This window comes from Phragmites australis, chromosome 4 (genome assembly GCF_958298935.1).
Source record: "Phragmites australis chromosome 4, lpPhrAust1.1, whole genome shotgun sequence".
NCBI lineage: Eukaryota > Viridiplantae > Streptophyta > Magnoliopsida > Poales > Poaceae > Phragmites > Phragmites australis.
The window spans coordinates 4,199,789-4,224,350 of NC_084924.1; the positions used below are offsets into that span (position 1 = coordinate 4,199,789).

The 24,562-nt window shown below is 46.5% G+C and overlaps 4 protein-coding genes, 1 long non-coding RNA gene and 3 other non-coding genes across 8 annotated transcripts; 7 read left to right on the forward strand and 1 right to left on the reverse strand.

The window, feature by feature from the left end:
- Positions 1 to 730: 730 nt before the first annotated feature.
- Positions 731 to 1,285, forward strand: LOC133914026 (uncharacterized). The gene has a single exon (XM_062357186.1). It carries the CDS (start codon positions 731 to 733, stop codon positions 1,283 to 1,285), a length of 555 nt encoding a protein of 184 aa, XP_062213170.1.
- A 773-nt stretch (positions 1,286 to 2,058) lies between these two features.
- On the forward strand, positions 2,059 to 3,457 carry LOC133915313 (uncharacterized). The gene is made up of 2 exons (XR_009909316.1): positions 2,059 to 2,221; positions 3,215 to 3,457. It is a non-coding gene; the product is annotated as an uncharacterized LOC133915313 (long non-coding RNA).
- Positions 2,397 to 2,484, forward strand: LOC133917199 (small nucleolar RNA SNOR75). Its single transcript, XR_009909608.1, has one exon. It is a non-coding gene; the product is annotated as a small nucleolar RNA SNOR75 (small nucleolar RNA).
- Positions 2,659 to 2,745, forward strand: LOC133917200 (small nucleolar RNA SNOR75). Its single transcript, XR_009909609.1, has one exon. It is a non-coding gene; the product is annotated as a small nucleolar RNA SNOR75 (small nucleolar RNA).
- Positions 2,816 to 2,883, forward strand: LOC133917211 (small nucleolar RNA Z105). Its single transcript, XR_009909618.1, has one exon. It is a non-coding gene; the product is annotated as a small nucleolar RNA Z105 (small nucleolar RNA).
- Positions 3,458 to 5,663: 2,206 nt separating the features above from the next.
- Positions 5,664 to 7,721, forward strand: LOC133915314 (probable ribose-5-phosphate isomerase 4, chloroplastic). The gene is made up of 9 exons (XM_062358433.1): positions 5,664 to 5,957; positions 6,043 to 6,170; positions 6,378 to 6,447; positions 6,534 to 6,641; positions 6,792 to 6,887; positions 6,962 to 7,018; positions 7,133 to 7,250; positions 7,356 to 7,422; positions 7,540 to 7,721. The coding sequence occupies exons 1-9, from the start codon at positions 5,772 to 5,774 to the stop codon at positions 7,607 to 7,609; spliced, it is 900 nt and encodes a 299-aa protein (XP_062214417.1). The 5' UTR covers positions 5,664 to 5,771; the 3' UTR covers positions 7,610 to 7,721.
- A 9,076-nt stretch (positions 7,722 to 16,797) lies between these two features.
- On the reverse strand, positions 16,798 to 19,777 carry LOC133915315 (pentatricopeptide repeat-containing protein At4g21300-like). Its single transcript, XM_062358434.1, is given in 4 exon segments — positions 16,798 to 16,934; positions 17,064 to 17,105; positions 17,248 to 19,269; positions 19,272 to 19,777. Coding segments are annotated over 3 exon segments (2,541 nt in total). The 5' UTR covers positions 19,776 to 19,777; the 3' UTR covers positions 16,798 to 16,934; positions 17,064 to 17,090.
- Positions 19,778 to 19,904: 127 nt separating this feature from the next.
- Positions 19,905 to 24,407, forward strand: LOC133915317 (uncharacterized). Its single transcript, XM_062358436.1, has 11 exons — positions 19,905 to 20,266; positions 21,995 to 22,183; positions 22,279 to 22,332; positions 22,672 to 22,782; positions 22,872 to 22,934; positions 23,004 to 23,258; positions 23,381 to 23,527; positions 23,604 to 23,631; positions 23,717 to 23,787; positions 23,961 to 24,020; positions 24,121 to 24,407. The coding sequence occupies exons 1-11, from the start codon at positions 20,018 to 20,020 to the stop codon at positions 24,187 to 24,189; spliced, it is 1,296 nt and encodes a 431-aa protein (XP_062214420.1). The 5' UTR covers positions 19,905 to 20,017; the 3' UTR covers positions 24,190 to 24,407.
- Positions 24,408 to 24,562: the final 155 nt, after the last annotated feature.

A 24,562-nucleotide genomic window follows, 5' to 3' on the forward strand; every position in this document is an offset into this window, starting at 1 on the left:
ATGCATCATCAGGAGCAGCAGAACTTGTAGTGTCAGTCATTACTTGAAACTGCAATGCTTGCAGTCTATTGTTCATACTCTAAGACTCAGAATAGTATCTTGCTCAATTTGCTAACTGGATACTGTTAAATGTCTCAAGTGCGAACATAAAACATTTTCGAAAGCTGGAAGTTTGCTAGAGCTATTTCTTTTCAAGAAACTGTACCTTTTCAACTTCAGTCCGCAAGGATTAGTTCTGACATATAACCGAAGCTTCACATTTCACTACCGATTTGAACTCAACAATCCACGTCCACCCTATATTTTCAGGAGGAAAAAATATTGCTCCTGTGACTGATGGGAACTACGGACTGCAAGTCTGCAAGCATGTCCAGACCAATGCTCCATACACTGAAACTTGTCATAGTTTCTGAAAGAAAATCTGGTAGAAAAATGCAGGTAATTGATAAACCGATAACTGATCAGCTTCATACTTGTTTGCTGCTAAATGGTAAACCCAAGTTGTTGAAGTCTAGGTGATAGATAAAGTAAGTATTACACGCCTCCCACATGCAGCTGAAATGATCAGATCATTCAGAAATCAGAATGCAGGTCACCTTGATCCAACCTAACTCCACTGCAACCAAGCTATAATTCTTGCATTGCTCGTGCGTCTCCTCACCAGCTACATCACCTCCACGGCTCCACAGCCAAGAAGACAAGAATAAGCACTGCACGAAGCAACAAGGCCATGGAGCAGAAGCTGTCCGTCGTCCTCGCCCTCCTGGCCCTCTTCCTTTGCGCCGGCCCCGGCCACGCCATGCGCCTTCACGACGTCAACGGCGGTCGGGAGTTCGCCTTCGGCGCCAAGGCGGCCGCAGAGACCGAGCCGCTGGACCCGTCCTTCGGCAACGACTACGAGAACGAGATCAGCCACGTCGAGTTCGAGCCGGACCTCGGCAGCACGCCGTACGCCGTGGCCGCGGCGCCCCTCGCCTCCGCCGCCACGGCCACCGCAACCGCCGCAGGGGAGACGGCCCCGGAGCCAGTGACGGCGCGGAACGCCGCAGCCGGCAGCCGCAGAATGAAGTGGTGGCTGCCGCCGTCGACGATGCCGTCGTTCCCGCTGTTCCCGAACCCCGTTGGCATGCCTGGCATCCCGGGGCTCCCGCTGCCCGGCACGGCGTTCCACCCCATCGGCGGCTGGGGCACGCCGGCGCCGCCTGGCCAGGCACAGCCGTCCCCTCCTGCCTCCACCGCCGGCGTCGGCGCCAACGACCCGAACACGAACGGAGGCATCAACTGACCGCGCGGGAGGATGTGAGACTTGCGACCTTGCATGCATGCTACCGTGTCAGACTTTACTTTGCCTTCTACTCCTTTTCTTTTTTTATGAACTTTATGTTGCGTGTTCACTAAAAAAGTTTGGTTTGGAACGTGATATATTGCATTGTTACATGGTTTCCTAAGCACGAGTTTTACGCACGATTAAAATTTCGTTGAAATTTGCTGAAATTTCATGAATTTCGGAGATGAACAAAATATCTAATTTTGAAAATTTCTTTTACTGATATGTGAGACTTGGATAGTAGATGACGAAAAAGGACTAAAATTTTAATAAAGTTTTATGAATTTCGATCTTTTCACCGTGAAAAAAATATAAACGAAATTGAAATCGCTTGCAGAACTCGAGCACCTGACATACTTTTGCTGCTACGTAAATATAGTTTCAAACTCTAATGCACTTATGGTATGGACAAAGAAACAACTACTTTCCTGATGCAGTTGGTATGCACAGTTTTTGTATGCTACTAGATTTTAGAGATTAATCACTGATCAAGATTGGCGAAGCTGAGCGAGTGGATTTTGTAACAGGGAAAAAAACGAAGAGGGTAGAAAGTAGAACCCATCAGATAAGTTTGGGCCCGGTCTCTACCCTAGGCCCATGGAGCCCACACGAAACCGCCCCTCGGATTAGGGTTTCGGCCCAGTCCTTTTCCAGATCGGAGACCTCTAACCAGAGCCCTAATCCGCATCAAACTTCGCGTACCAGCAGATCTCAGCCGTCCATCCTCGCATACGGGTTAGGGTTTTCTCTATGACCTAGGAGCATAGCTCTATAAATAAGAAGCGAGAGCCGTCGCCGCCACCCACCCGCCCGACCTCGAATAGACAAGTCCGCCGCCGCAAAGCCGAGACCGAGAGCGCAAGTTCCATCTCCGCCGCCGCGATGAGGGCCAAGGTTTGTCTCGATCGCCTCTCCTCGCCTCCGTGACGATCCAGCTGCGCGATTGACCTGTGGTTACGTGATGCTATGTAGTAGAGCTGCAGATCTGAGTAGTTTTCGACGCGTCGATTAGAGTACTCGTGATTGCGATTCTTGATATTTTTTAAGGCAACTTGTTGAGCTTTTTTGTTCTCTGTGACGACGAAACACAGATGACGAGTCCGATCCAATCCATTCCATTAAACCATGGGGACAATCGAGGCATTTGTCTGAGAGAACACGAATTAGTTTTTTCTTTTTTCGTTTAGTTGCCCTGAGATAATATGATTTCATGTAGTAGAACTGCAGAACTAGCACTGTGCCAACTTTTTGGTAGTGTTCGGGGCTCTGATTTGAGTATTCGTGATTGCAATTCTTGGGGTTTTTTGTGGCGACTGGTTGTGCTTTGTTGTTCTCCGTGATGACGAAACACAGATGACGAGTCCGATCTAATCCATTCCTTTAACCATGGGGACAATCGAGGCATTTGTCTGAGAGAACACGAAATATTATTTCTTCGTTTTGTGTTTGTCCACTTCCAATTTTTTTGGTGGGATTGTTTCGATGTTACTGGCATAATGAGGAAAACCTAGTTTTTTCCGATCCATGTGATGAGAAATACCTCCTACTCATTCTGAATGCCAAAACACTGCATATTATCCCTGTTCCGTACATAGCTTAAATGTGTCTATTTCTTTGATGGTTCGTTAGTGAGTTTCTTTACATGATATGGGCTGAGATCACGTCCTGTTTACCCCATTGGTATCTGATTATTTGACAAGTCTGGAAGGTTGGGATATGACGAACTTGTGGTCCGTGTTTCTGATTATCATGATGAACGAAACACACTAACAATTCTGATCCCAAACAATCCGCAGAGATTTTGCTCATTGTTCCGTTTGATGTTTATTTGATGAAACTGTTTAATGATTGTGAAACCTGAATGCATCTTGTTTATGATACTTGCAGTGGAAGAAGAAGAGAATGAGGAGGCTCAAGAGGAAGCGCCGAAAGATGAGGCAGAGATCCAAGTAGGTGGCCTATGAGGAAGGGAATCATGTTCTGTTCTGCATCATGGCGTAGGCACTTCGGGATGATTTCTGATGTGCTTGACTTGATCTGTAGGATATGTGAACCTTCTTGAGTTTAATTGAATTTTAGCTCTTAAGATTTACGCAGTTATATGAGATTTCTGGTACTGTGTTTCTTCTCGCTTGCGGATTGATGATTGTTGATCTTGCTTGTTGATTTATGATGTTGATCGTGGTAATTGTGTTTTGATGTGCGGTCGAACTGATTGCTTGATGCGGGTTGAATCTTAGAATCTACCGGCTGATCTAGCTATGGTGTGATGATGGCCAAGACCAGAATTGAATGTGGACTGTTAATTGTGTTGTGCTTCATCATTCAGTGAGCTAATGGTAGCCATGGGCACTGATGAATGAAATAAAACCTGTGTCGATCTCACTGTGCTTGTTTAGAAGCAGAAGGTTCGTAATAACCATGAGAGCTAATAGTAGGTCGCGAGCAACCAGAATGACAAGGTTCATAGCTAAAACGCTCCATGCAAAAGACAGCAAGCGCAGAATTGCGCCCCTGCCGCGCTAAATAGGCCGATGCTCTTCTTGAGGCGTTGGCGCTTGGTTCCGGTGCGCGGCGACCGGGCCAGCGCTCCACCACAGCCGTGCTGTTGCCCAGGAGCTCGTTCTCCACGAGCAGCGGAGGACGTGCAGCGCTAGCCAGTCAACGAGCCTAACTGCCTGAGCATTATGCTCGGATCTGCGGCATGCATCCTCAGATGTGACCCGTCCATCTCGCCAAAACATTTCAGTGTCATGTCGGTCCATGTCTTCATGTAGTCTGTGCACGCCGTGTCGTCCGCCACCTGCTCCATTTCTCTCTGCTGCTTGACGTGTTGCGCGGAGCGCGCCCGCCTCTGTCCATCAGGCTCTGGATCGCGCGACGGCAGGACGAGTGCACCTTGTCAATCTTTGAGAGCAAAGGGTGATTTTTGAACAGCCCACTCCTCAACGCGCGCTTCGTCGTACGCCTCCTTGCCGATGCTGTACTCGAGCTGGAGCTTTGGCGAATCGGCGGAGGGATCGTCCTGGAGTCGTTGTACGAGGCCGCGATGGCTGTGCCCTTGGCATCGGTGTCGTCGGCCGCGTTGGTCCCTGATCGAAGCCTCTTGGGCATGTTTGAAGCTATGGCGGGGTGGTGGAGTGTGCCACGCCGTGTGGCTGCTCGTCCGTGCTGTGAGCGTGAGAAGCTTGAACCGGCCGCTTGTTAGACGAGGCGCGAGGCGGGTAAGTATTTCTGCGCGGAGGCGAAGCGGAATTGTGCGCGTGGGGCAGTGGCGGATCCAGAAGAATTGGAAAGGATACGTCTATTCTAGCCCCAGTGGGTTGGGGCGGGCCGACGGCCGGCAGAGGCACAGAGCACAGGTCACGTGGCGACATAGCCTCATGGGAGGAGCAGCGCGGGTGGCAGGGCGCAAGCACTGGGGAGCCGAGAGCAGCCCGGCGCCTCGGTTACTGAACAATGAATGAAGGAGGCCAAGTTCCCCGACGCGCTCGACCTCGCGCCGGGCGTCACTGACGCCAAGGGCCCGCGGCGATGCGGGTGTGCCTGCAGACCTACTGCTCCCTCAACGGCCACGCGCATGCACCGGCAGTGCCACTCTTGTGCTTCTTGCGTTGCAACGGCGGCTCATCAAGACGTAGCAGACGTGGTGGCTAGGGCGACCAGGGACTCAGCCAATTGGCCGTGAGGCGAGGGGCTTGGAGTTAGGTGTGTCCCGCTCTATCAAGTAGTGAACTTAGAACAAAAATAAACGTGTATCTTACTTAATATGCTAGGAGTCTGAGTGTTTCATTTATTAGATTAAGAATATCATATAGGTTGGTACATATGATAGATCAGTGAAAAACAAAAATTTAGCTGATACGCTATACATTCTATTATCATGATGTGTGGGTCTGACTCTGGACTCACATAATGACTACTAGATCCGTACTGATATGGAGAGTCGTAACAGTGATGCTAAGTAAGGATAGGCGTAGAGGATTTATGAATTTAATCAACTAAATAGTTATTTTAATTAGATACTTACGAATTGTTGCATGCCCATCCCTAGTGCTGGAGATTTGTGTGTGAGGCAGCTCGTTCCGTCTCGCGACGCAGTATTTGGGATTGGCCAATTCACACGGTGTAAAAAGAAAGAAAAAAAAGTTGTCAAAGGATGTCGTTTGATGAAAATATGTACACGCAGCATTACAAACCACGGCCATTTCATGAAAAGATCTCTTAGGAATTGTGTCACCTGCCCAATTGGAGCGATGGTTTGGTTTCTATCACAGCTTGAACTAGTGGCGCATCCTGAGCTGAAACAGATGAGGTGTCCACGGGGGGACAAAAGGCTGGTGTCGCACCTCCACCACTCCCTTATCCGCTGGGCCATGCATGCTTTTGTTCGCAACCGTGTAGCCGCGCAGGAGAAACAAGCTGAGCCAGCCTCCGTCCATCCATGGAGTCAATGGCCAGGGCAGGCGTAAGCTCGTCGGCGCAGCTCCGCCCGTGCTGCCCACGCCTGCGCCGCAGCCGCAACCGAAGCATCCCGCGCCACCCCTCGAGCCGTCATGGACGACGGGCAGTCGCATGCTCGGCGGCTGGCGCCGACGTGGTCGACCTCTTCGACGCCGCCAAGCTCACGGTAACGAAACCTCGTCGGCTCAACGTACGTTGGTTCGTGAAACGGTGTGTGTTTCTCACGAGTTTTTTTCGTTGCCTGGCTTCAGGTGGACAGGTTCGTGAAGAGCGGCATGGTGGTCGGGCTAGGCTCCGGCCCGGCGTCCGGCCTGGCGATCCAGTACCTCGGCACGCGCCTTCGCCGAGGGTCTCTGACCGGCATCGTCGGAATAACCTCGTAAGTTCCGAATTCTGATGACTCCAAGTTCAGTTCAATGGATCACATGTTCATGTGCAGTCTTCTCTCCTTCGTCTCCGATGGCGCACTAGCTAGTTAACTGTCACTACTCACTACTTTTGGATTTCGTTTCTATCTATGAATTTCGTTACTCATCAGACACTTGAATCACTTGCATCTAATCGGTTCTTGGGGTTGACCAGCCAGGTCCGTGTTCAGTGCAAGTGAGGCAGACAAAGCAGGGATACCGGTTAGCAGCTACCAGGAAGGCACACAAGTTAGTATGCACAATGCTGTAACCGTCAATTGTACACCTCGTAGGCAGGACGAACAATTGCTGAAACCGTGCTCACTGACGTATAGATTGACGTTGCTTTCACTGATGCTGATGTAATTGAAGAGGGCACGCTGGCTGCAGTCATCGGCCGGCGAAAGATCGAGAGCGGAGAGCCCTCTTTCATGGAGGAGAAGGTAAGCAAAGAAGAACTGGACGCGGTGTGCACATGAATTGGATGTGTAAATACAAATTCATAGCCAGCCATCATGACATCGTTTGCATTTTCTTATTGAGCATCATTCGTACATTTAGATCAGCAACCCTGTTTTCACCTGTTTATATAGGCAATGGCTAAATCAGCTGACAAACTTGCCTTCATCACCGGGAATGACAAATATGTGAAAGGTGTCGAGGGTTCCATTCCAGTCCTGGTTAAAAGTGTAAGCAATCTTCTGTTGCTTCAGAGCAGATCGTTTTATTCAATGTTCATAAAGAGAGGAACAGATCATTTCAGGGAAACTGGATAGACACCGCTGAAGAGATCGATGATTTGTTCCTAGGGGATGCAGAGGTGCGCTCGTCGATACTTACTTCCTGTTAAATTTTGATAACTTGAACAGCTGTTGAATCTCTGAATCTGGATCCTTCATGTTAACCACCACTATGTGTAATTTTTGTGATGAAGGTTTGGAGGAGGCCATCGTTTGGAACTGCCGGTCCACTGGGGGGTGACCACCCATTGGTTACAAAGGAGGGCCATCACATACTCGATGTTATTTTCACAACTCCGATCCCGAATCTCGGTACGCCGATAGAAGATTATTGCAATAGGGAAGCTGAACTCAACTTGGTCATCCAGTTACCATTTCTTGTGTAAAACTTTAGCTGGTTGGTTTGCTATTTCACAGGTCAGGTAGCAGAGGGCCTGGACAAAATTGCTGGCGTTGTGGATCATGGGATTATTGCTGGCATTAGGTAATTTGTCAACATAAGCAGACACTTTAAAGTTTCTTTTTGGACCAAGGAAGCAAACATCTGACGTCCAAATTATTCAGATATTCGTATAATAAATTGTTACATGCTACCGTGCAGATCATATGCTGTCATTTCATCAAAGGGGGAGGTGCAGGTCTTGGACGAGGAATCCTCGGTGATACTGTAGTGGATAAATCCTTTGATTTGCTGCGCAGCGGCACCGTTTTAATTTTCTCCGCATCTCGAAACATAAATCTACAGCAATTTGTCTGAAAATGTCATGAGTTCATCGTGTGATAGTATGTTCTGTTTTTTCCTTTTTTTGAACCACCGGACATTCCAGTCAGACATGAATGCATGACAATATCTTTCAGTTCAAATTATCGACATGAATGCATGACAACCAAAACGCATAGTTAAAAAAAAAAATTCAAATTATCGTCAGTTTTGATGAAACAAAGATGGGGAGTGCCATACAATTTTCATTCACCATGAAGGCAGGGATTGTAAGAACGCCCAGATCAACCGCAGGACATCACTTCCGGCCAGTCAGTGTTCTTCCACGCGGATGCTCGACGACTCGCTCTTGCTTGGAATGAGAGTGTTGGAATATCTAGGGGATGTTTGGGTTGAAGCCTCACCATGCCACACTTCCAGTTAGCCATGTCACACTAGTTTAGTCTACCATTTATTTTACTTCCAAACTTTAAGATGCCCCAAGAAGTTAGGCACCTGTTAAAGAAATTTTTGCCGTAGTTGCGGTGCTGAAATCTGGCACCACCGATTGGCCACGTACGAGCACGGAGGGAAGAAACACGCTAGCATCACCATCCTGAAAAATATTGATGTGAAGCGGAGCAGAGTAGCGGGAAATATACAGCATCCACTCACACTCTCCCCCAAATCCAGCTCTAGATCTGCTCCTCTATCAGCACCATGCTCGGATAGTGCTCGTAGTGCATAGCCATCCGCCCCTGTCCCCCCAACCAAGTAATGTGCATACATTCTCTTTGATGATTCTTTCTCCATTTCCCCTTCTAATCACCATGGCCATGTGGACATGGGTTTTTCCATGTGATCGTCGTCATTATTCCATCTAATTTCTATCTCGTGCTCTCCAAATCGTTGTGGATCTAAGGTAAAATCCATTCTGTTACTTAGATGGACCAAAGGAGGTACATACACTTGTAATATTTCTTCAATTACTATTACCACTACTACATGTCGAGGAAAAGTTTGCTTTGATGTTGTTGTTTTATGTCTAGCTAGTTACTCGTATTTGATTAATATGCGAAAGAGAAAGCGAAAAGGTTTAGCATATGGTCCCTTGCTGGATAGAGGTGTGTCATGAGAGACACGGCTAAATCGTATGTATAATTGTACTGAAGCCCATTGCATTTCCGAGCTACGCATGCGGAAAGCCGTTTTTCAAAGGCATTGTGGTCATCTTAGATCATGGGGTCTTTTGAGTGACACTTTGCATGTTACAGTGGAAGAAAAAATTGCAATGTTCATGTATGTAGTGAGATAAAAATGGTCTAATAGAGCTGTTGGTTTTGAGTTTATTCGATTGGGTGAGACTGTTAGTAGATATATCAGTGATGTTCTAGCTGCACTCGGTATACTGGCTAAAGAACTCATATACATCAAAACCACTGAAACACATGTAAAGATCACAAGCAGCACTAGAAGATTCCACCCTTACTTTGAGGTAAACTCACCATATTCCTTGTGCTAGGCTTTCAAGCATATGCGTGGATGCATGCTCATCTAATTGAAACAACATTTATGTTCTCTTAGGAATGCATAGGAACCTTGGGTGGTACTTATATACCAGCATATGTCCCTGTACATATGCAAGACAGGTTTATGGGTAGAAAATTCATTCCAACTCAAAATGTTCTTGCAGCTATTGATTTTGACTTGCGATTCATATACGTCCTTGTTAAGTGGGAGGGATCAGACCATGATTCACATGTGCTCCAAGACGCCTTAAGTCGTCCCAATAGTCTAAAAATACTAGAAGGTATGACCTCAAGTTGTTGTGATAACAATAAACATCACATTAGTTGACCACTAATCTTAGGGGGCATGTTCATATTGTAGGAAATTTTTTCCTAGCTCATGCTAGATATGTAGCAAGACCTAGGATACTACTACTATACCACGTTGTTTGTTATCACCTTAAAGAATATAAAGATGCTAGAGAACCAAAATATTACAATGAGTTGTTCAATCATCGACACTCCTCACTTAGGACAACAGTTGAACGAGCATTTGGCACCCTGAAGAATAGGTTTAATATCCTAACAAGTCAACCAAATTTCCCTTTGAAAATACAAGTGAAGATTGTAGTTGCATGCTGTGCGCTTCACAATTGGATATTAGAGAATGGTGATGATGAGTATGTCTATGATGATTCATCTTGGTATAGAGACCTGCTAAGGAGTAATAGGGTCTATCGTGACATACCGCATGAGAACCAGGCCTGGATACTTAAAAGAGACCAGCTAGCACAAACTATGTGGGAAAATAAAGTTAGAGCATGTACGTCAGAGACTAATCAAGAATGGGGAATGCCAACATTGTTAGTTAGTCAATACATTTTGCTTATGTACTTATGTGGTAAAATTGGGTCTTGCCCTCGTGACATTATGGGATCGATCTATATAAAACATTTTATTTAATTGGTGTTGTTTGCTCATGCCATTGATGTCTATTTTTCCCGTAAATTACTCTAATTATGTGACATTCTAATGTTTCTTTCACTTCTCTTTAACTGAACTAGTAATGAGAAAGTATAGTGAAAATGGTCCTATTATGTCATGATTATGATTTTGATGATTAATAACAATATAGTTAATAAGACTAACATGTTTATCAAGAATATATATTAGTAGGTCTCATGGATGTAATACATGAAGAAGCCACCGCAACCGGGACAAAGTTTGATCAAATTGAAGAAGTCCCAGGAAGATTTGCCTCACTGGATGGCCCGGTGCTATGGATATTGAGCTCACCAGAGTATATTTGACAAAGGGGGAGAGAGACCTGAAGACCTCACCGGAAGGTCCGGTGATTAGCAAGTGTGCTCACCAGAGCAATTCTTCCAGAGAAGGGTGTCATGTTGAAGAATAAAGGCTAAGCCTCATCGGATAGTCTGATGATCAAAACATGGCAACACCTGAGTGTTTCTGTCTAGAAAGCAGAATGAAACAACCCACCGGATAGTCCGGTGCTCAGAGGAAGATACATAACGGAACATTTCCACCAGAGAAGGTTGCAGCCGTGGAAGATCGAAGATCAACATACCGGAAGGTCTGGTGATGAAGCAAGGCTACACCAGAAATACAATGAACAGTGGACAGTGCAAAGAGGCAGAACGAAGTTCAAGACATCGGATAGTCCGGTGATGAAGTGATGTGCATCGGACGCTTTCACCGGAGAAATTTACACAGAGAAGAAGGAAAGGCTCAGATGGCTCAGGATAACTCACCGGATAGTCTGATGATGGAGATGAAGTATACACTAGAGTGTCTGGTGTTCACAGAGGCTTGAGTGGAGGTTCCAATGGCTAGTTTGTGAGAGTGTACTCATTAGATGATCCGGTGTTAGTACTATTATTCTCACCAGATCATCCGGTGTTAACAACTTTTCTAAGCCGTTGGGTTAACGGCTAGTGCGCGGGTTTAAGGCTATAAATACCCCCCACTCAGTCATTTGAAGGTGTGGCATGCTGCTGAAGTCTAGAAGAAGCTCATACACACTTGAGAAGACATCCAAGGCACCAAAGTGCTTATAAGCCTAGAGTGAGTTGTAACCAAGTGCTGCAGCTTGAAGAAGGGATCAAGGAGTGTCCTAGCTTGTACCGAGTAGTACGTCGGTGTCTTGGAGTCTTGGTGATTCGTCGGCATCTTGGACCTTGATGGCTCAAGCTTGTTGACCCTCCGACTTGGTGTGGAGCGGCAACGAGAAGCGTGTACAGGGACGTGGAGACCCTTGCCTTGGTGGCTCAAGCTCCGAAGTGATCATGGTGGCAAGAAATCGAAAGAGAGGCTAGTTGTGAGACCTTGCCTTGGTGGCTTGGTGGCTCATCCGGGTGGAGACCTTGTCTTTATAACTTGATGGCTCAAGAGCCGTGATCGAGTGCTGACTAGAAGCATATTCTTTGTGAAGCTCCAACGTGGATTAGGGATGGCATTCATGCCATCGATACCATGAAATAAAAATCTTTTGTGCCGAGTTTGCTCTCTCTACCTTATTTACGTTTTCGCATTTACATTCTTATAATTTACCTTCTTAGATAGGTTGTAAGCATTTTGATTGGTAGAGTAGACATACTAGATAAACCTAAAGTACATTTAGAGAGAAATTGATATATGTTCATCTTGTGTAGTTTTTGGAACCGAATAGATTCTAAGTGTCCTAATTCACCCCGCTCTTAGAACATCACCGATCCCTTCAGAAAGGTAAAAGAAAAGGTGGAAGGTGAGGGGTCTACTCGTGAGAGATCCATCACTTGGGAGGATGAACAAACTAAGTTCATGCTTGACTGGTATATTGAGTACAAGAATGATCAGCATGCAGGTTTTGTTTGGAAAAAGCAATACCATATGAAGTGTGGTGAAACCTTAAACAAAGAGTTTGCTATGGGGTAATACTTATCCAAGGTTGCCGTCACTACAGGCACTATAAAGAGAACTGGAAAATAGTTGAGACGGCTTTAAACAAGAGTGTTAATGGTTTTGATGCCATTAAGTGCAAGCTAACTATATTTGAGTTAAAAAAGCCCAACTCAAAATATGTATATACAATTTTTGTTTATAAAGCAGTAAGTACATATGGAGACCTAACTCATTGGTATATTTGCATGCAGGACAGGGATATACGTTTGCTTGGTAAGCCCATAAAATTCTTCCATGAGATGTCAGGTGCTTGCTTGGTAAGCTCGTAAAATTCTTCCATGAGATGTCAGAGCTTTTCTCAGGCAACAATGCTGATGATTCCCTTGCTATGAACCAAAATACATGCTTGGATAATGGTAGTAAATCTGAAGATAATGACTCAGAAGATATGAATGACATGCCTAGATATATACCATCTATCAACCTCTTTGGTAATGACTCTAACGCATTAGCATCACCTACAACTTCTAAAATAACACCCAATACTATAGGAAGTGCAAATAATAGTTTTGTTAGCATACCTCAATCTGGCATGAACCGTCGGAGAGGTAAAAAGTCTCCAACTAAGATGCAACCAAAGCCTAAGAGCTGTTTCACTGATGCCACTAAAGAAATCTGCACCACAATAAAGTAAATTGTGAAGGCTCTTGTTACCGCTCCTCCTGCACCCTAAATGTTGCAACCTGGTGATACTTATGCACCATTCTAAAAGAGGATAGAGGCACTGAACATGGCCACCAATGATAAGATCAATATTGATCATTACTTAACGTTTCCTGTGAATGAAGGTTTGCACGGTTTCCTAGCTGCAGCTAGTGACATAACTTTGGAGACCTAGGTGTACTAATTCTTATGTGGCTGGGATGACAGCCATTGATAAGTTGCGTTGCATGCTCTTAGGTATTTTGCTGACCTTCTTTTGCTATTCACAAAGTGGATATACTAATTAGCTTATGCCAGAACCTTGTAAATTTATAATCTCGATAGCAAACAATCTAGTACTAATATGTCCACATCCACTCTTATGATCAATGTAAGAGCAGCTAGCTACATCATGCTACTGCTATGTAAAGTATCCTAATGGCTATCAAGCTCTCGTTATCATGCTATCGATATATATATAATGTGTTTTTTATTGAGTGAACCTGATTACTTGCAACTGTATCTACACATATGTTGATTATTATTTTGTAAAGAGAAATCATTGTTACACATATTGAATTGATGGAGATTGATATGTTTGAGGTTCAGTTTGGTAACCTCACTACTTAATACCTAGGGGTGATTGTATCTAAGTTTGATCACAAACCAAAAAATGGCCTTAAACTTTTACCAAACATGTGGCAAGTCTTGTGGTAATAATCCAAACACTGGTCTTATTCAATTTGCCACAAGTTAGATAATTCTTGGTAACCAATCAAACAACCTAAATTCTCCAGCAAGTTAGGCATGCCACCATTGTGGCTCATGCCTAACCTTAACTTTGGCATGCTTAGTTACTCAGTTGATCTCATGCACCCGTGTTGAACTGAGTTCTCTGATGATATCACACATACTGTTCCCAATCCGGCAACAGATAACGCGGTCCTGATTTGGCACTGCTCCTCCTAATTTGGCGTCGATTCTTTCCATCTGTCAACTACCTTAGTTAGGCAAATCTCTACTACATAAAACACAAGTTATTCCTGCGTCAGCTTTTCCGCTGCTCTCCTCCCATCTAATAAACCCCTAATTCTAATAATTTACCTACTTTTGCCATCCACCCTCGTTCTTCAACCTCTCTACCTTGTTACTAGCTACGGATATGAGATATATTTTACTAATAAAAAATGAAAAAATTAGGAAGAAAATTAGCGGATAATCTTCTCTTTTTTGATCCCATCTAAAATCACACTATGACATCGCTCTCAATGTATTCGTTTAACAGTGCTCCCATGACGTATCCACATCTCCTACCTTGAATTTATGATTAATGTTACCACGCCTAATATTTATATTTTCGTTGCAACGTACGGACACTTAGCTAGTTTTATAATCTAATTATTGGTTACCATGTATAGCTCGCAGGTTACCATGTATAGCTCGCAGCTGATCTCCCTGCACATGCCCCTGTAACTATATAAGCACCAAGTGTGCGATGAAATAGATCATGCCGTGATCTACCAAATTCTCCTACTCTTTCAGAGAGGACAGAGCTTCTTGAAGAAATTTGAAGGCAAGATGGCAGGCTCAGTGCAACTGCAGTCATCGAGGCTCATGCTGTGCACGTCAAGGTAGCAGATGTAATCCTCCATGGGATCCTGCCTCCTCTTGCGCAGGTTAGGCAGCAGGAGGCAGAGGGTACCATCCGGCATCAGGACGGGGCACTTGGGCGCCGTCGGCGGCAACCCGGCCCTCTTGAAGCCATTCCCTCCTTGTCTTTCGTCCACTGCTTGTTAGACAGGTCCAGAGTGCACACGGTCACCTTCACCTCGCCATGTTGCCCTTGCCCAGAGGAGCGATCGATGCAGACGAACCTGATGGAGAACCCGACGCAGCGCATGGTCCGGTCACGGTTCAGAGCCCCCATGCCCTCTAGGTTGGCCTTCCCCCACCTCAATTCAGACGGGATCCCTGGGGGCAGAGGGATGAACTCGAAATCCACGACGGAGCCATCGGCGGTGGGCAGGTCGCAGTACACGAGTCCTTGTGAGAGATCGACGAAGAAAGTCTTGCCATGGAAGAAGAACATCACTTCCGCTGAGAAGGGCTCTTGGATCCGTTCCGGGAAGCACCGCCCCTGCACCCGCCACGGGTCGTCACACACCGGCGCCTCCGACCTCGCCGCCGGTGTCCACACGTAGAGAATGTCCTCGTAGGTGCGGTCGCCTCGTCCAGGCGGCTGGGGCACAAACTTACGCTCCAGGACGACCAGTCCGTAGCCGCCGCCGCACGGTGAGGGGCGCCTGCGAACAAGAGGACGGGTAGAAGTCTGTTGGTCGTGGGCAGGGGATCATGGCGAGCGACGTGTCGATGGCGTCGTAGACAATGTAGTAAACGAGCTCGTGGAAGTGCCGGAGGATGAGGTTCTCGTCCGTGGTCTCGACGGCGCCCTTGGCGTACGAAACTCGTCGCCGTCGATCTGGATGGGGGCTCCGGCGTCGCCCTCGCCGAACTCCGCCTGGATGCCGCGAACCGCCTGGTCGCTCGCGCGGATGTAAACGGCGGAGGTGAAATCATACGGGTGGGCGGCGAGGCGGACGTAGGGCGTGAGGCCGTCGACCACCGGCTGTTCGTGCTCCCCGCAGCCGTAGGCGTTCTTGCTCGCGCTCGACGGGAGACTCGCGCACGTCTACGCGGTCGCCCAGCACGACCCAGGGAGGCAGAGGCTTGCCGGCGGCCATGGATGAGGTACGCGCGCGCGGTGGTGGCGGAGACGTCGGAGGGGAATGGAGAAGGGGCGCGCGAGATCGGTTGGTGTGCCCTGCGTGGAGGCTGGAGGGGATACACGGCAGATCAAGAGTCGGGTAGGTTTCAAGTTCCGATCTCCGGGTGACCTACATATGCTCGGTGGAGAGGAAAGGTAGAGGAGGGAAGAACCAACCAAACCTCCAGCTTCAGCAAACATGGCGTTGAAGATGATGCTCGGAAGAATCCAGTCGGTCGGTGGCCTTTCCGGCAGGCTATTGAGCCGCGGCGAGGGGCTCCGCCACCGTCCTCTTTCACCGGCGAGCAATCGATGGCTCTGCAGCAACGCGATCATCAAAACAGACACCGGAGTCAAGGTTCGATGCCTACCTCTTCCTAGTATACAAAGTTTGTGTTTTGAACAAATAGAGGGGTGTTATTCAGGTTACCATGCACAAATCAAGTCAATTCCAGAATCATAAAAATGGCTTTAGTTACATGTACCAGAGCTAACTAGTTCATTAACGGAGTGCAGCTTTATACTAGTTGTGCATACCTCTGCACAATAAATGCATTCAAATATTTTCCAGTGGATGATTTCTTTCGTGCTGAGTTCAATCAATCATGTACTCATGTATCTTTTCTTTCCTCCTCACATTGAGAAAGCATGTAGTCATGAATCTTTTCAATGGCTTCTGCTGAAGAGTTCTCTGTTTTTTGATGGACGCTGCATGCAATGGACGTGCAGGACCAGGAGCCACATCTCGACAGGTTTTCAGATCCCCGGGTTGCTCATGAAGATCGCCAGTTCCTTCAGTTCTTGGATAGGATGCTGGATGCCACAAGGAATCCTCAAAGTCTTGCAGAGATGCAGCGTGGGCGGCTTCCAAATGGGCTGAAAATTTTGGACGATGACATATGAGTCAAATTCTCTCCACGGAAATACAGGAGTTAAATAAACGTGACAGTATATGTTGTATAAAGTGACCTCATGTGTCATGTGATTAACAATTTACAGCTTGAGTGTGTGAGACTGCTATTGTTTAGGTTCATATTATGGATCAGAACATCGGCTATTATTAGATATATTACTTGACGTGCTTTCAAATATCAATGGTGATCATCTAACACTACATACAAATTGATTAATAAAGTGCAGACTTACATTAGCTCAAATGATCTAACCGACTCAATAGCTCGTAGAAGCACAAGAAAGGAATATTATCTGCCTCCATCGTTGTACCCACACTTACGTCTTTGCAACATGCTTGCAAGTTGCAACTGAAGCAGTCAATACCATAATCACAGCCTCACAGGACGACATCTGAACATGTCAAGCTTCTCCTTGAAAATTTCAATATCAAACAACGATTTTCCACAGATTTCCCCTTGGTTTTCTACGTCTTGCCATACTTGAGAGTCGGCATGTATCCCTACAGGCTGCAGTATGTATGTTGCTTCAGATAACGAGGAAGAGTTGAGTGGAGGAAAAAAAATTGTGCAATAGAAAATAAAGTACTGTAAAAGTTCAAGAAAAGAAAGCATACAAGCTAAACTGGCAGAACTTACACAGAAAGTTGTCACCATTGAAAAGAATCAGGAGCAGCATTGCTGTTGAAAGGTAAGAATATGATTTTGAGATTAGCAAAGCAGAAGCACCTTATTCAAGAGAAGACTAAGTATTTTCATAAGGTTAAACAAAGAAGGAAGGAGCATAACGAATCGAACAATTTTTGGAGTTATCAAAGCTGACCTGTATGCTGTTGTCTGGGTGCATGGGGTGACAAAGATCTGGTCTCGGAATGTAGCCTTCCTCTCTTAGTTCTTGAAGAAGGCTCTTCAAGGACATGTAGATATCTTCAGATTCAGGGTGGCTTTTATCTGCTGCAACAAATAAATGGCTGCTGTTATTTACATCTACCCAGCTGTATCCAGGTATCTTCTGGACTTTATTATCCTTCATCAATCTTCTAACTTTTGATACACTATCCCATCGTCCAGCAACTGCATTGATATTGGACATGAGGACATAATAACCAGAATTATCGGGATCTAACTTGAATAATTCTTGGGAAGCAATGTCCGCAAGTTCAACATTGCGATGCACATGGCAAGCATGGAGAAGGGCACCCCAAATGCCAGCATCCGGTTTGAAAGGCATATCAGCAATAAATTGTACAGCTTTATCTAACTTCCCTGAACGACTGTATAGGCCAACCATACAAGCAAAATGCTCTATTCGTGGTGCAATCTGATATTCCTTAGTCATGCATTGAAAAAGTTGGAGTCCTTCTTCAACCTGCCCAGCATGAGCACGAGCAGATATCAAAGCAAGGAATGTTACATGATCTGGCTTGAATCCTTCCTCCTGCATACGACGTAACAAGCTCACCGATTCTTTAACAAGACCATGAGCCCCATAGGCAGAAATTATACTATTCCATGACACTTCATTCTTATCAGGCATGAATTTGAAAACACGAAGAGCCAACTCCAAGTTCCCACATTTTCCGTACATGTCTATCAGACCACTTTCAGTGAATATGTCTGCCCTTATAGGACCCTTTATGATAACACCATGAATCTCCTTTCCATAATATATAGCTGGTAAACTCGCGCATGCTGATAGGGCAGAAGATATGGTTACACTATTGTACTTTATTCCTTCCATACTCATTTGACGGAAAAGGTCTAGAGCTTCTTCTGGTTCTCCATTCTGTGAAAAGCTTGAAATCATTGAGTTCCACGTCACCTCATCCTTTGCAGACATCTTGGAAAAGATATAATGGCTCAGGTCAAGTCTGCCACATTTTGCATACATGTCCATTAGTGCACTCTCCACATAACATTTTCCTTCATAAGCATTTCTTAGAACATAACCATGGATCTCCTGACCAAGCTTCATAGCGGCCATGCTAGCACATACAGGCAACATGCTAGCTACAGTAACAGCATTTGGTTTGATGCACTGTTCTAACAAGTACTGAAACATTTGCACTGCCTCTTCACTCATCATATTAAGGACGTAACCTGATATCATTGTACTGCCAATAACCACATCAATGGCCCTAGCAGCATCATACACATTCTGTGCCATCCTCACATCCCTGCACTTGAAATATATGTCCACCAAAGCACTCACCAAGAATACATCCATGTGCACACAGTTCCTGACAATATAACCATGTATCTCCTTCCCCTGCTTGAAACCATTCAAGTCAGTCAAAGCTGGTAACAAGCTCACCAGTGTAACTGAATCTGGTCGAACACCACTCCTTTGCATATCACAGAACAACCCCAATGCCTCGTCGAGAAGCCCATTCTGAACACAACCTGAGATCATCCCATTCCAGGTTACCAAGTCATCTCGTGGCATCAGGTCGAACAACCTCCATGCATCATCCAAGCATCGGCATTTGGCATACATTGACAGCAATGTGTTAGCCACTGCCACCTCTGGCTCTAACCCACACTTCATCGCCAGAGAGTGGAGCTGCAACCCAGACAGTAAGTCAGCCTCCGCAGCACAAACCGATAGAAAGCATGCCAGTGTTGCGAAATTGGGCTTGCAACCGGACGCCCTCATGTCGCGGAACAGCCCCACCGCGCTGGCTACGTCTCCGCCCTTAATGCACCCGTCCATCATCACGTTCCACAGGACGCAGTCCCGCTCTGCCATTCCGTCGAACATTTCCCGGGCGTTCCTCAGGAGGCTAGCGTCAGCGTACATCTTGATGAGCGCGCTCCCAACGTACACGTCGCGGCCGAGCCCGATCCCCCGCGCCGCGCTGTGCGATGCACGAGGCGGCCGAGGGCGACCGCGCCGAGCGCGGCGCAGGACTTGACCACGTAGGGGAGGGTGTGCCCGTCCGGGCGCGGCGCGGCGGGGTGGCTCCACATCTTGAGGTAGAAGAGGACGGCGAGGCCGTGGTGTCCAGCCGCGGTGAACCCGCGGATGAGCCAGTTCCAGGGCAGCGCGGAGGCGGCGGCGCCGCGAGGGAGCGAGGAGAACACGGAGACAGCGTCGCGGAACCGGCGCGCGAGGACGTACATGCCGAGGAGCCGGGTCTGGAGCGCTGGGTGGGCGGCGAGGAGGCCGGAGGCGACGGCTCGCGCGTGGATTTGGAGGCCCAGAGAGAGGTGGGACGCAGAGATGCAGCCGCGGAGGATCGCGAGCAGGCGATCCGCGGTGGGGGCGCTCGTTACGGCGGCCGCGGTGGAGAACATCGTTGAGACGCATGGCCGCGGCGGAGGTTTGAGGCGGCAGTGAGCGAGGCGCATGGCGAAGCCGAGGCGGTGAACTGCTCGAGAGCCGTCGAGCGTGCGCGCCGTGCGGCGGTCTGATTTCGAGGCTCCAATTCTCGCACGTGCGTTTTAAAACCCCTCACGCGCCGCTCACGTGTCATCCATCTATCTACTCCATCTCGCCGCGCTCCCTCCCTCGTCTCTGACAACCGTACGCCCCCGCCGTCTTCTTCCCGCGCCACTCGTGGCTCGCCCACCCGCTCCACCACCTCGCGCCCATGGTGACGGTGTCACGCGCGCTCGGCTCCGCGTTCACCGGCTTCACGCGGACCCCCGCCGCGGCGCCGACCGGGACGACCTTGCCCTCCCCGTGTGGCTCGTCGGCGCTCCTCTGGCACTGGCGTTGGAGCCAGGGTAGCCGCGCCCGGCGCTTCTCGTCCGGCCGCGCCGCGCGGATTAGCATGAGCCTCCGCGCCGGCATCGTCGGCCTGCCGAACGTCGGCAAGTCCACCCTCTTCAACGCCATTGTGAGTAACTAAGCTTGTTCGTTTCGTTGCTTCCTGCGAAGTTCGTTTTGTCAACAGCTCGTATTAGCCGGAAACAGATCGAGGGGAGAGAAAGGGGTGCCGATTCTTTCTATTTATATATGTTCTTCCGGATTCATGCATTGGTTTTGTAGAGGACGAAGCCTGTATGTTGCGTATATGTGGGCACATGCCAAATGTTCGACGTTTTGCCCCATAGATATGCCTTTGTCAAAAGGCTGATACAGGGTTTTTTTTACCAGTAAGGCCTCGTTTGGAAACCTCAATCCCCGTCGGGATCCCCGCCAGTTCCCCGTGGTGCAAACCCGTGCGGCATTTTTCCACAGGCCATTCGAGCGCACCGTTTGAAAGCCAAGCAGGAGGGGAATTCACGCCCCAGACCTCCTCATTTCCACAGGAAATCTCCCACGCCAGCCTACGTCGGGAAACTTTCCCCTTCCCACGCCTTCGTCTTCCCTGCTCGCAACGTAAGTCATGACTCACGACGACTGCACCTCCCTCCCCTCATAGTGGCGGGCTTCCCCACTTCCTTTGCGAGCTCCGCTCCTGTGCTCTCTGCAAAAAGAGCTACAGCGCCCGTGCCCTACGCGAAGAGAGCCACACCGCCCGTGCCCTCCTCCACCGTGCAGTGTCCTCAAATCTAGCTAGCTCCACCGCTGTCTCGTTGTTCCCGAAGCGAGTGCGGCCCTTGTCCCTTCCAGATTGGGCTGCAGTTTGGAGAAGGGTGAGTCAAGCACCGCCCCGGGGACACTCGGCCCCTACCGCACGGCGTCGTGCCTAATGACAACGTGCTCACGTGCAGTGCCCTGACGGCACGCAATGGCAGAGCGCTGCTACAGATGTGCAGGAGGAGATGGTGACGCCGCTGATGGGCACGACCGGATGTGTCCTAATGCTGCCGCAACGAATGAGACGATGCCAGTGGAGGTGCCTAATGCGTCCGAGCAAGCCTCGACGGCGACCTTTGGTGATGCTCCACACGTTGGTGTCGACGCATGCGCGGCAGACCTCCGCGGAGGAGTCGCCGATGCAGACACCGCGAACGAAGGCGCTGCCACGGGACATGGCCAAGAAGCTCTTCGGCGCGGCGACGGAGTGGAGCAAGCCGAGGAGCTCACAACTTAGTCTGCACTGCTGTTCTTGGACACCACCACGGTCGAACAGAAAGAAACAGCGGCTCATTACTCGAATTGCTCCCAAATGAACAAAGGGATTACCTTCTCTGGTGATTAATTTTCCAGGGATTCATGGTGGCCACTGAAAATCCCGGCAGGGGATGCTCCCCTGTGGATTTCTGCTGGTAGCTTGCAAAGAAGGCCTAAATAAAATTTACTGGATGTCACCGGTAAACATGATTTATCAGATATACCAGATAAAATTCAAATAAATTTAAACAAAATTTAAATAAAATTCAAACAAAATACCGGTAAACATGGTAATTTTTTTCTACTGGGGTCCACCGGTAAACCGGATATATCGGATATACCGGGCTGAAATTTTTTCCCCTGATATAGTAGGCATCTTTAATTAGTACGAGTGAAGAGGCTTCATGAAATTTGCCCTTTTTTCGTGTTGTTTTGCTGGCTGTACAAGTTTTGTTCTTGACTTCTTGCAGTAAAATGTTTCGTATGGAGAAATACTTTGTGATATACATAGGACAGGTTATTCCCTGTAATAATGGAATGTTAATTATGTTCTGAATGTTTTTAGGTTGAAAATGGGAAGGCACAAGCTGCAAATTTTCCCTTTTGCACCATAAACCCGAATGTTGGCATTGTGGCTATCCCTGATCTTCGCTTGCATGTGCTCTCAAAATTAAGCAAGTCACAGCAGACGGTCCCAACATCCATAGAGCTAGTGGACATTGCTGGTCTCGTCAAAGGAGCAAGCAAAGGAGAGGTACTGCTTTCATTATTGTCTTCGATACTGGCCTAATTTGATATGTTTTCCGACTAGTTTATACATGAAGGTATTAATTTCATTGTTGGCATCAGGGACTAGGAAACCAATTTCTTTCAAACATCCGTGAAGTAGATTCCATACTTCAGGTCAGTCTCTTGTTGTCCTTTTATACGGTTATGCCCTCATATATTTGACAAGTTCGGTAAATGATATTTTTGGCCTTCCTGATTCCAGTGTTTATCAATTATTGCATGCAGTTCTATTTTACAGAGAATAAACTAGTAAAATTATCTGGCAGATGCTTTTTTTCGTCCAATTTGGCTGATGTATGATGTGTGAACATCTCATTGCAGCCACTTTATTTCCGAGCAGCAGCTTACTGCTGGCACTCATCCATATTTTTTCTCCCTACTTTTTTTGTTTGTTGAGATTGCAAAATGTAATAGAGTTGTACTCATACATGTTCATTTTGACTGGATTCTCAGGTTGTGCGATGCTTCGAGGATGATGATATTGTTCATGTGAATGGTAAGGTTGATCCCAAGTCAGACATTGATGTCATTAACCTAGAGCTGATATTTTCTGATCTTGAACAGGTAATTTTGGTGACACAATCTCCATTTACTTGCTTAGTAAGGCTAATCTATAATATGAACAGTTGCTGACAATTTTGTTATAACTACAGATAGAGAAGAGGTTAGATAAGCTCAAGAAGAGCAAAACTAAAGATGCACAAGTAAAAGTGAAGGTAAGGTAAACAAAGTCATTCATTTTGATGACATTCTCATACTATGTTCTAATTGTTTGCATTACTTAGGAGCAAGCAGAGAGGTCAGGATTGGAAAAAATTCAGCAGGTGCTTATGGATGGAAAGCCTGCAAGATCTGTTGATTTGGCTGACCATGAGAAAGAAGCTATACAGCATCTTTATCTGCTAACAATGAAACCTGTCATTTACGTTGCTAATGTAACAGAATCTGATCTTGCTGAACCAGATAGCAATCCTCATGTCAAAGAGGTGGCTAAAGCAGCATCAGACTTGCAGTCTGGTATGGTTATAATATCAGCTCAGGTTTGTTGTATGTATCTGAACTAATCAAAGGTTTTGGAGATATGCATGTGAAATACTTCATCTTCACCTAAAGGATATTGCCTGTCTATATCTGTGCTAACGAAATTATGGATGCATAACAGGTTGAAGCTGAACTCGCTGAGCTACCATTGGAAGAGAGAGTAGAATACTTGAAATCTCTTGGTGTTACTGAAAGTGGACTTGGCAATTTGGTAAAAGCAACATATAACCTTTTGGGATTGAGAACTTATTTCACGACTGGAGACAAGGTGAATCTTTTGCGGTGCTAAATGTTATTTACTTCAGCTGTTAATACAAACTTCTAATTGCGTCTTGTTTTATCAGGAAACAAAAGCTTGGACTATTCTTTCAGGTTTCATTCTTCTTCCTCTCAGTGCTTTCTCGTAATAATTTCTATTAATGTATGTATTATTCTAACAATGTCATCTTACATTTAGGCATGACTGCACCTCAAGCGGCGGGAGTTATTCATAGTGACTTTCAAAAAGGATTCATTAGAGCTGAAACTGTAAGTTGTATACATAATTATAAAGGTTCAATAACTGAATTTCGTTTTGCACGTTTGGATCTATTGCAGTTAGAGTTGGAGATACTTTACTTCTTTGGAATTTGGATATATTTTTGCCTGCATTTTTCATGTTAATATTTACTAATTTTACCATGATTGCTACCGTACTTCAGGTTTCCTATGATAATTTTGTTGCCGCTGGTTCTCTTGGAGCAGCAAGGGAGAAAGGACTGGTAAACATATTTGCATAGCTATTCATCTGTTTTTTTATTCATCGAAAAAAAAGAGTCCAGTTGAACATATGTTTGTTACTTGTTATCTCTGTCACTGCAGCTGAGGTTGGAAGGGAAGGATTATATTGTGCAGGAAGGAGATGTCATGCTTTTCAGATTCAACGTGTGAGAACTGAGAACAATATTAGCACAAAACTTCAATATACCGGAAATTATTGTACAAGGCAAAGTAAAACTTGTCTAGAGTTTGAGATTTTTTGTCCTCGTGCTACCAACTGTTCATGTACTCGGCATTATTCCTTTCCAAGGGAAATACCATGATTCAATGTCCAAGTTACATTATTCAAAAAAAAATCAAGAATACCATGCAAGAGTTTCTCGATGCAACTTTTCATAGAATCTTATATGTTTTATTACTAAATTTCTCAATACGCTGAGGTCGAATGTTGTAAAGTTCAGGATAACATTATTTTGTTCAAATTATGCTTGTAATTATGGGGCAGTATATACCACCTTACATGAGATGACAATATATTCATGGG

Coding starts and splice junctions, on each gene's coding strand:
- LOC133914026 (XM_062357186.1), top strand. CDS start 731: ATGGAGCAGAAGCTGTCCGTCGTCCTCGCCCTCCTGGCCCTCTTCCTT.
- LOC133915314 (XM_062358433.1), top strand. CDS start 5,772: ATGGAGTCAATGGCCAGGGCAGGCGTAAGCTCGTCGGCGCAGCTCCGC. Junction 7,251..7,355: donor AACTCCGATCCCGAATCTCG/GTACGCCGATAG, acceptor GCTATTTCACAG/GTCAGGTAGCAGAGGGCCTG. Junction 7,423..7,539: donor GGGATTATTGCTGGCATTAG/GTAATTTGTCAA, acceptor GCTACCGTGCAG/ATCATATGCTGTCATTTCAT.
- LOC133915317 (XM_062358436.1), top strand. CDS start 20,018: ATGGTGACGGTGTCACGCGCGCTCGGCTCCGCGTTCACCGGCTTCACG. Junction 23,259..23,380: donor TGGTTATAATATCAGCTCAG/GTTTGTTGTATG, acceptor GATGCATAACAG/GTTGAAGCTGAACTCGCTGA. Junction 23,632..23,716: donor AGCTTGGACTATTCTTTCAG/GTTTCATTCTTC, acceptor TCTTACATTTAG/GCATGACTGCACCTCAAGCG.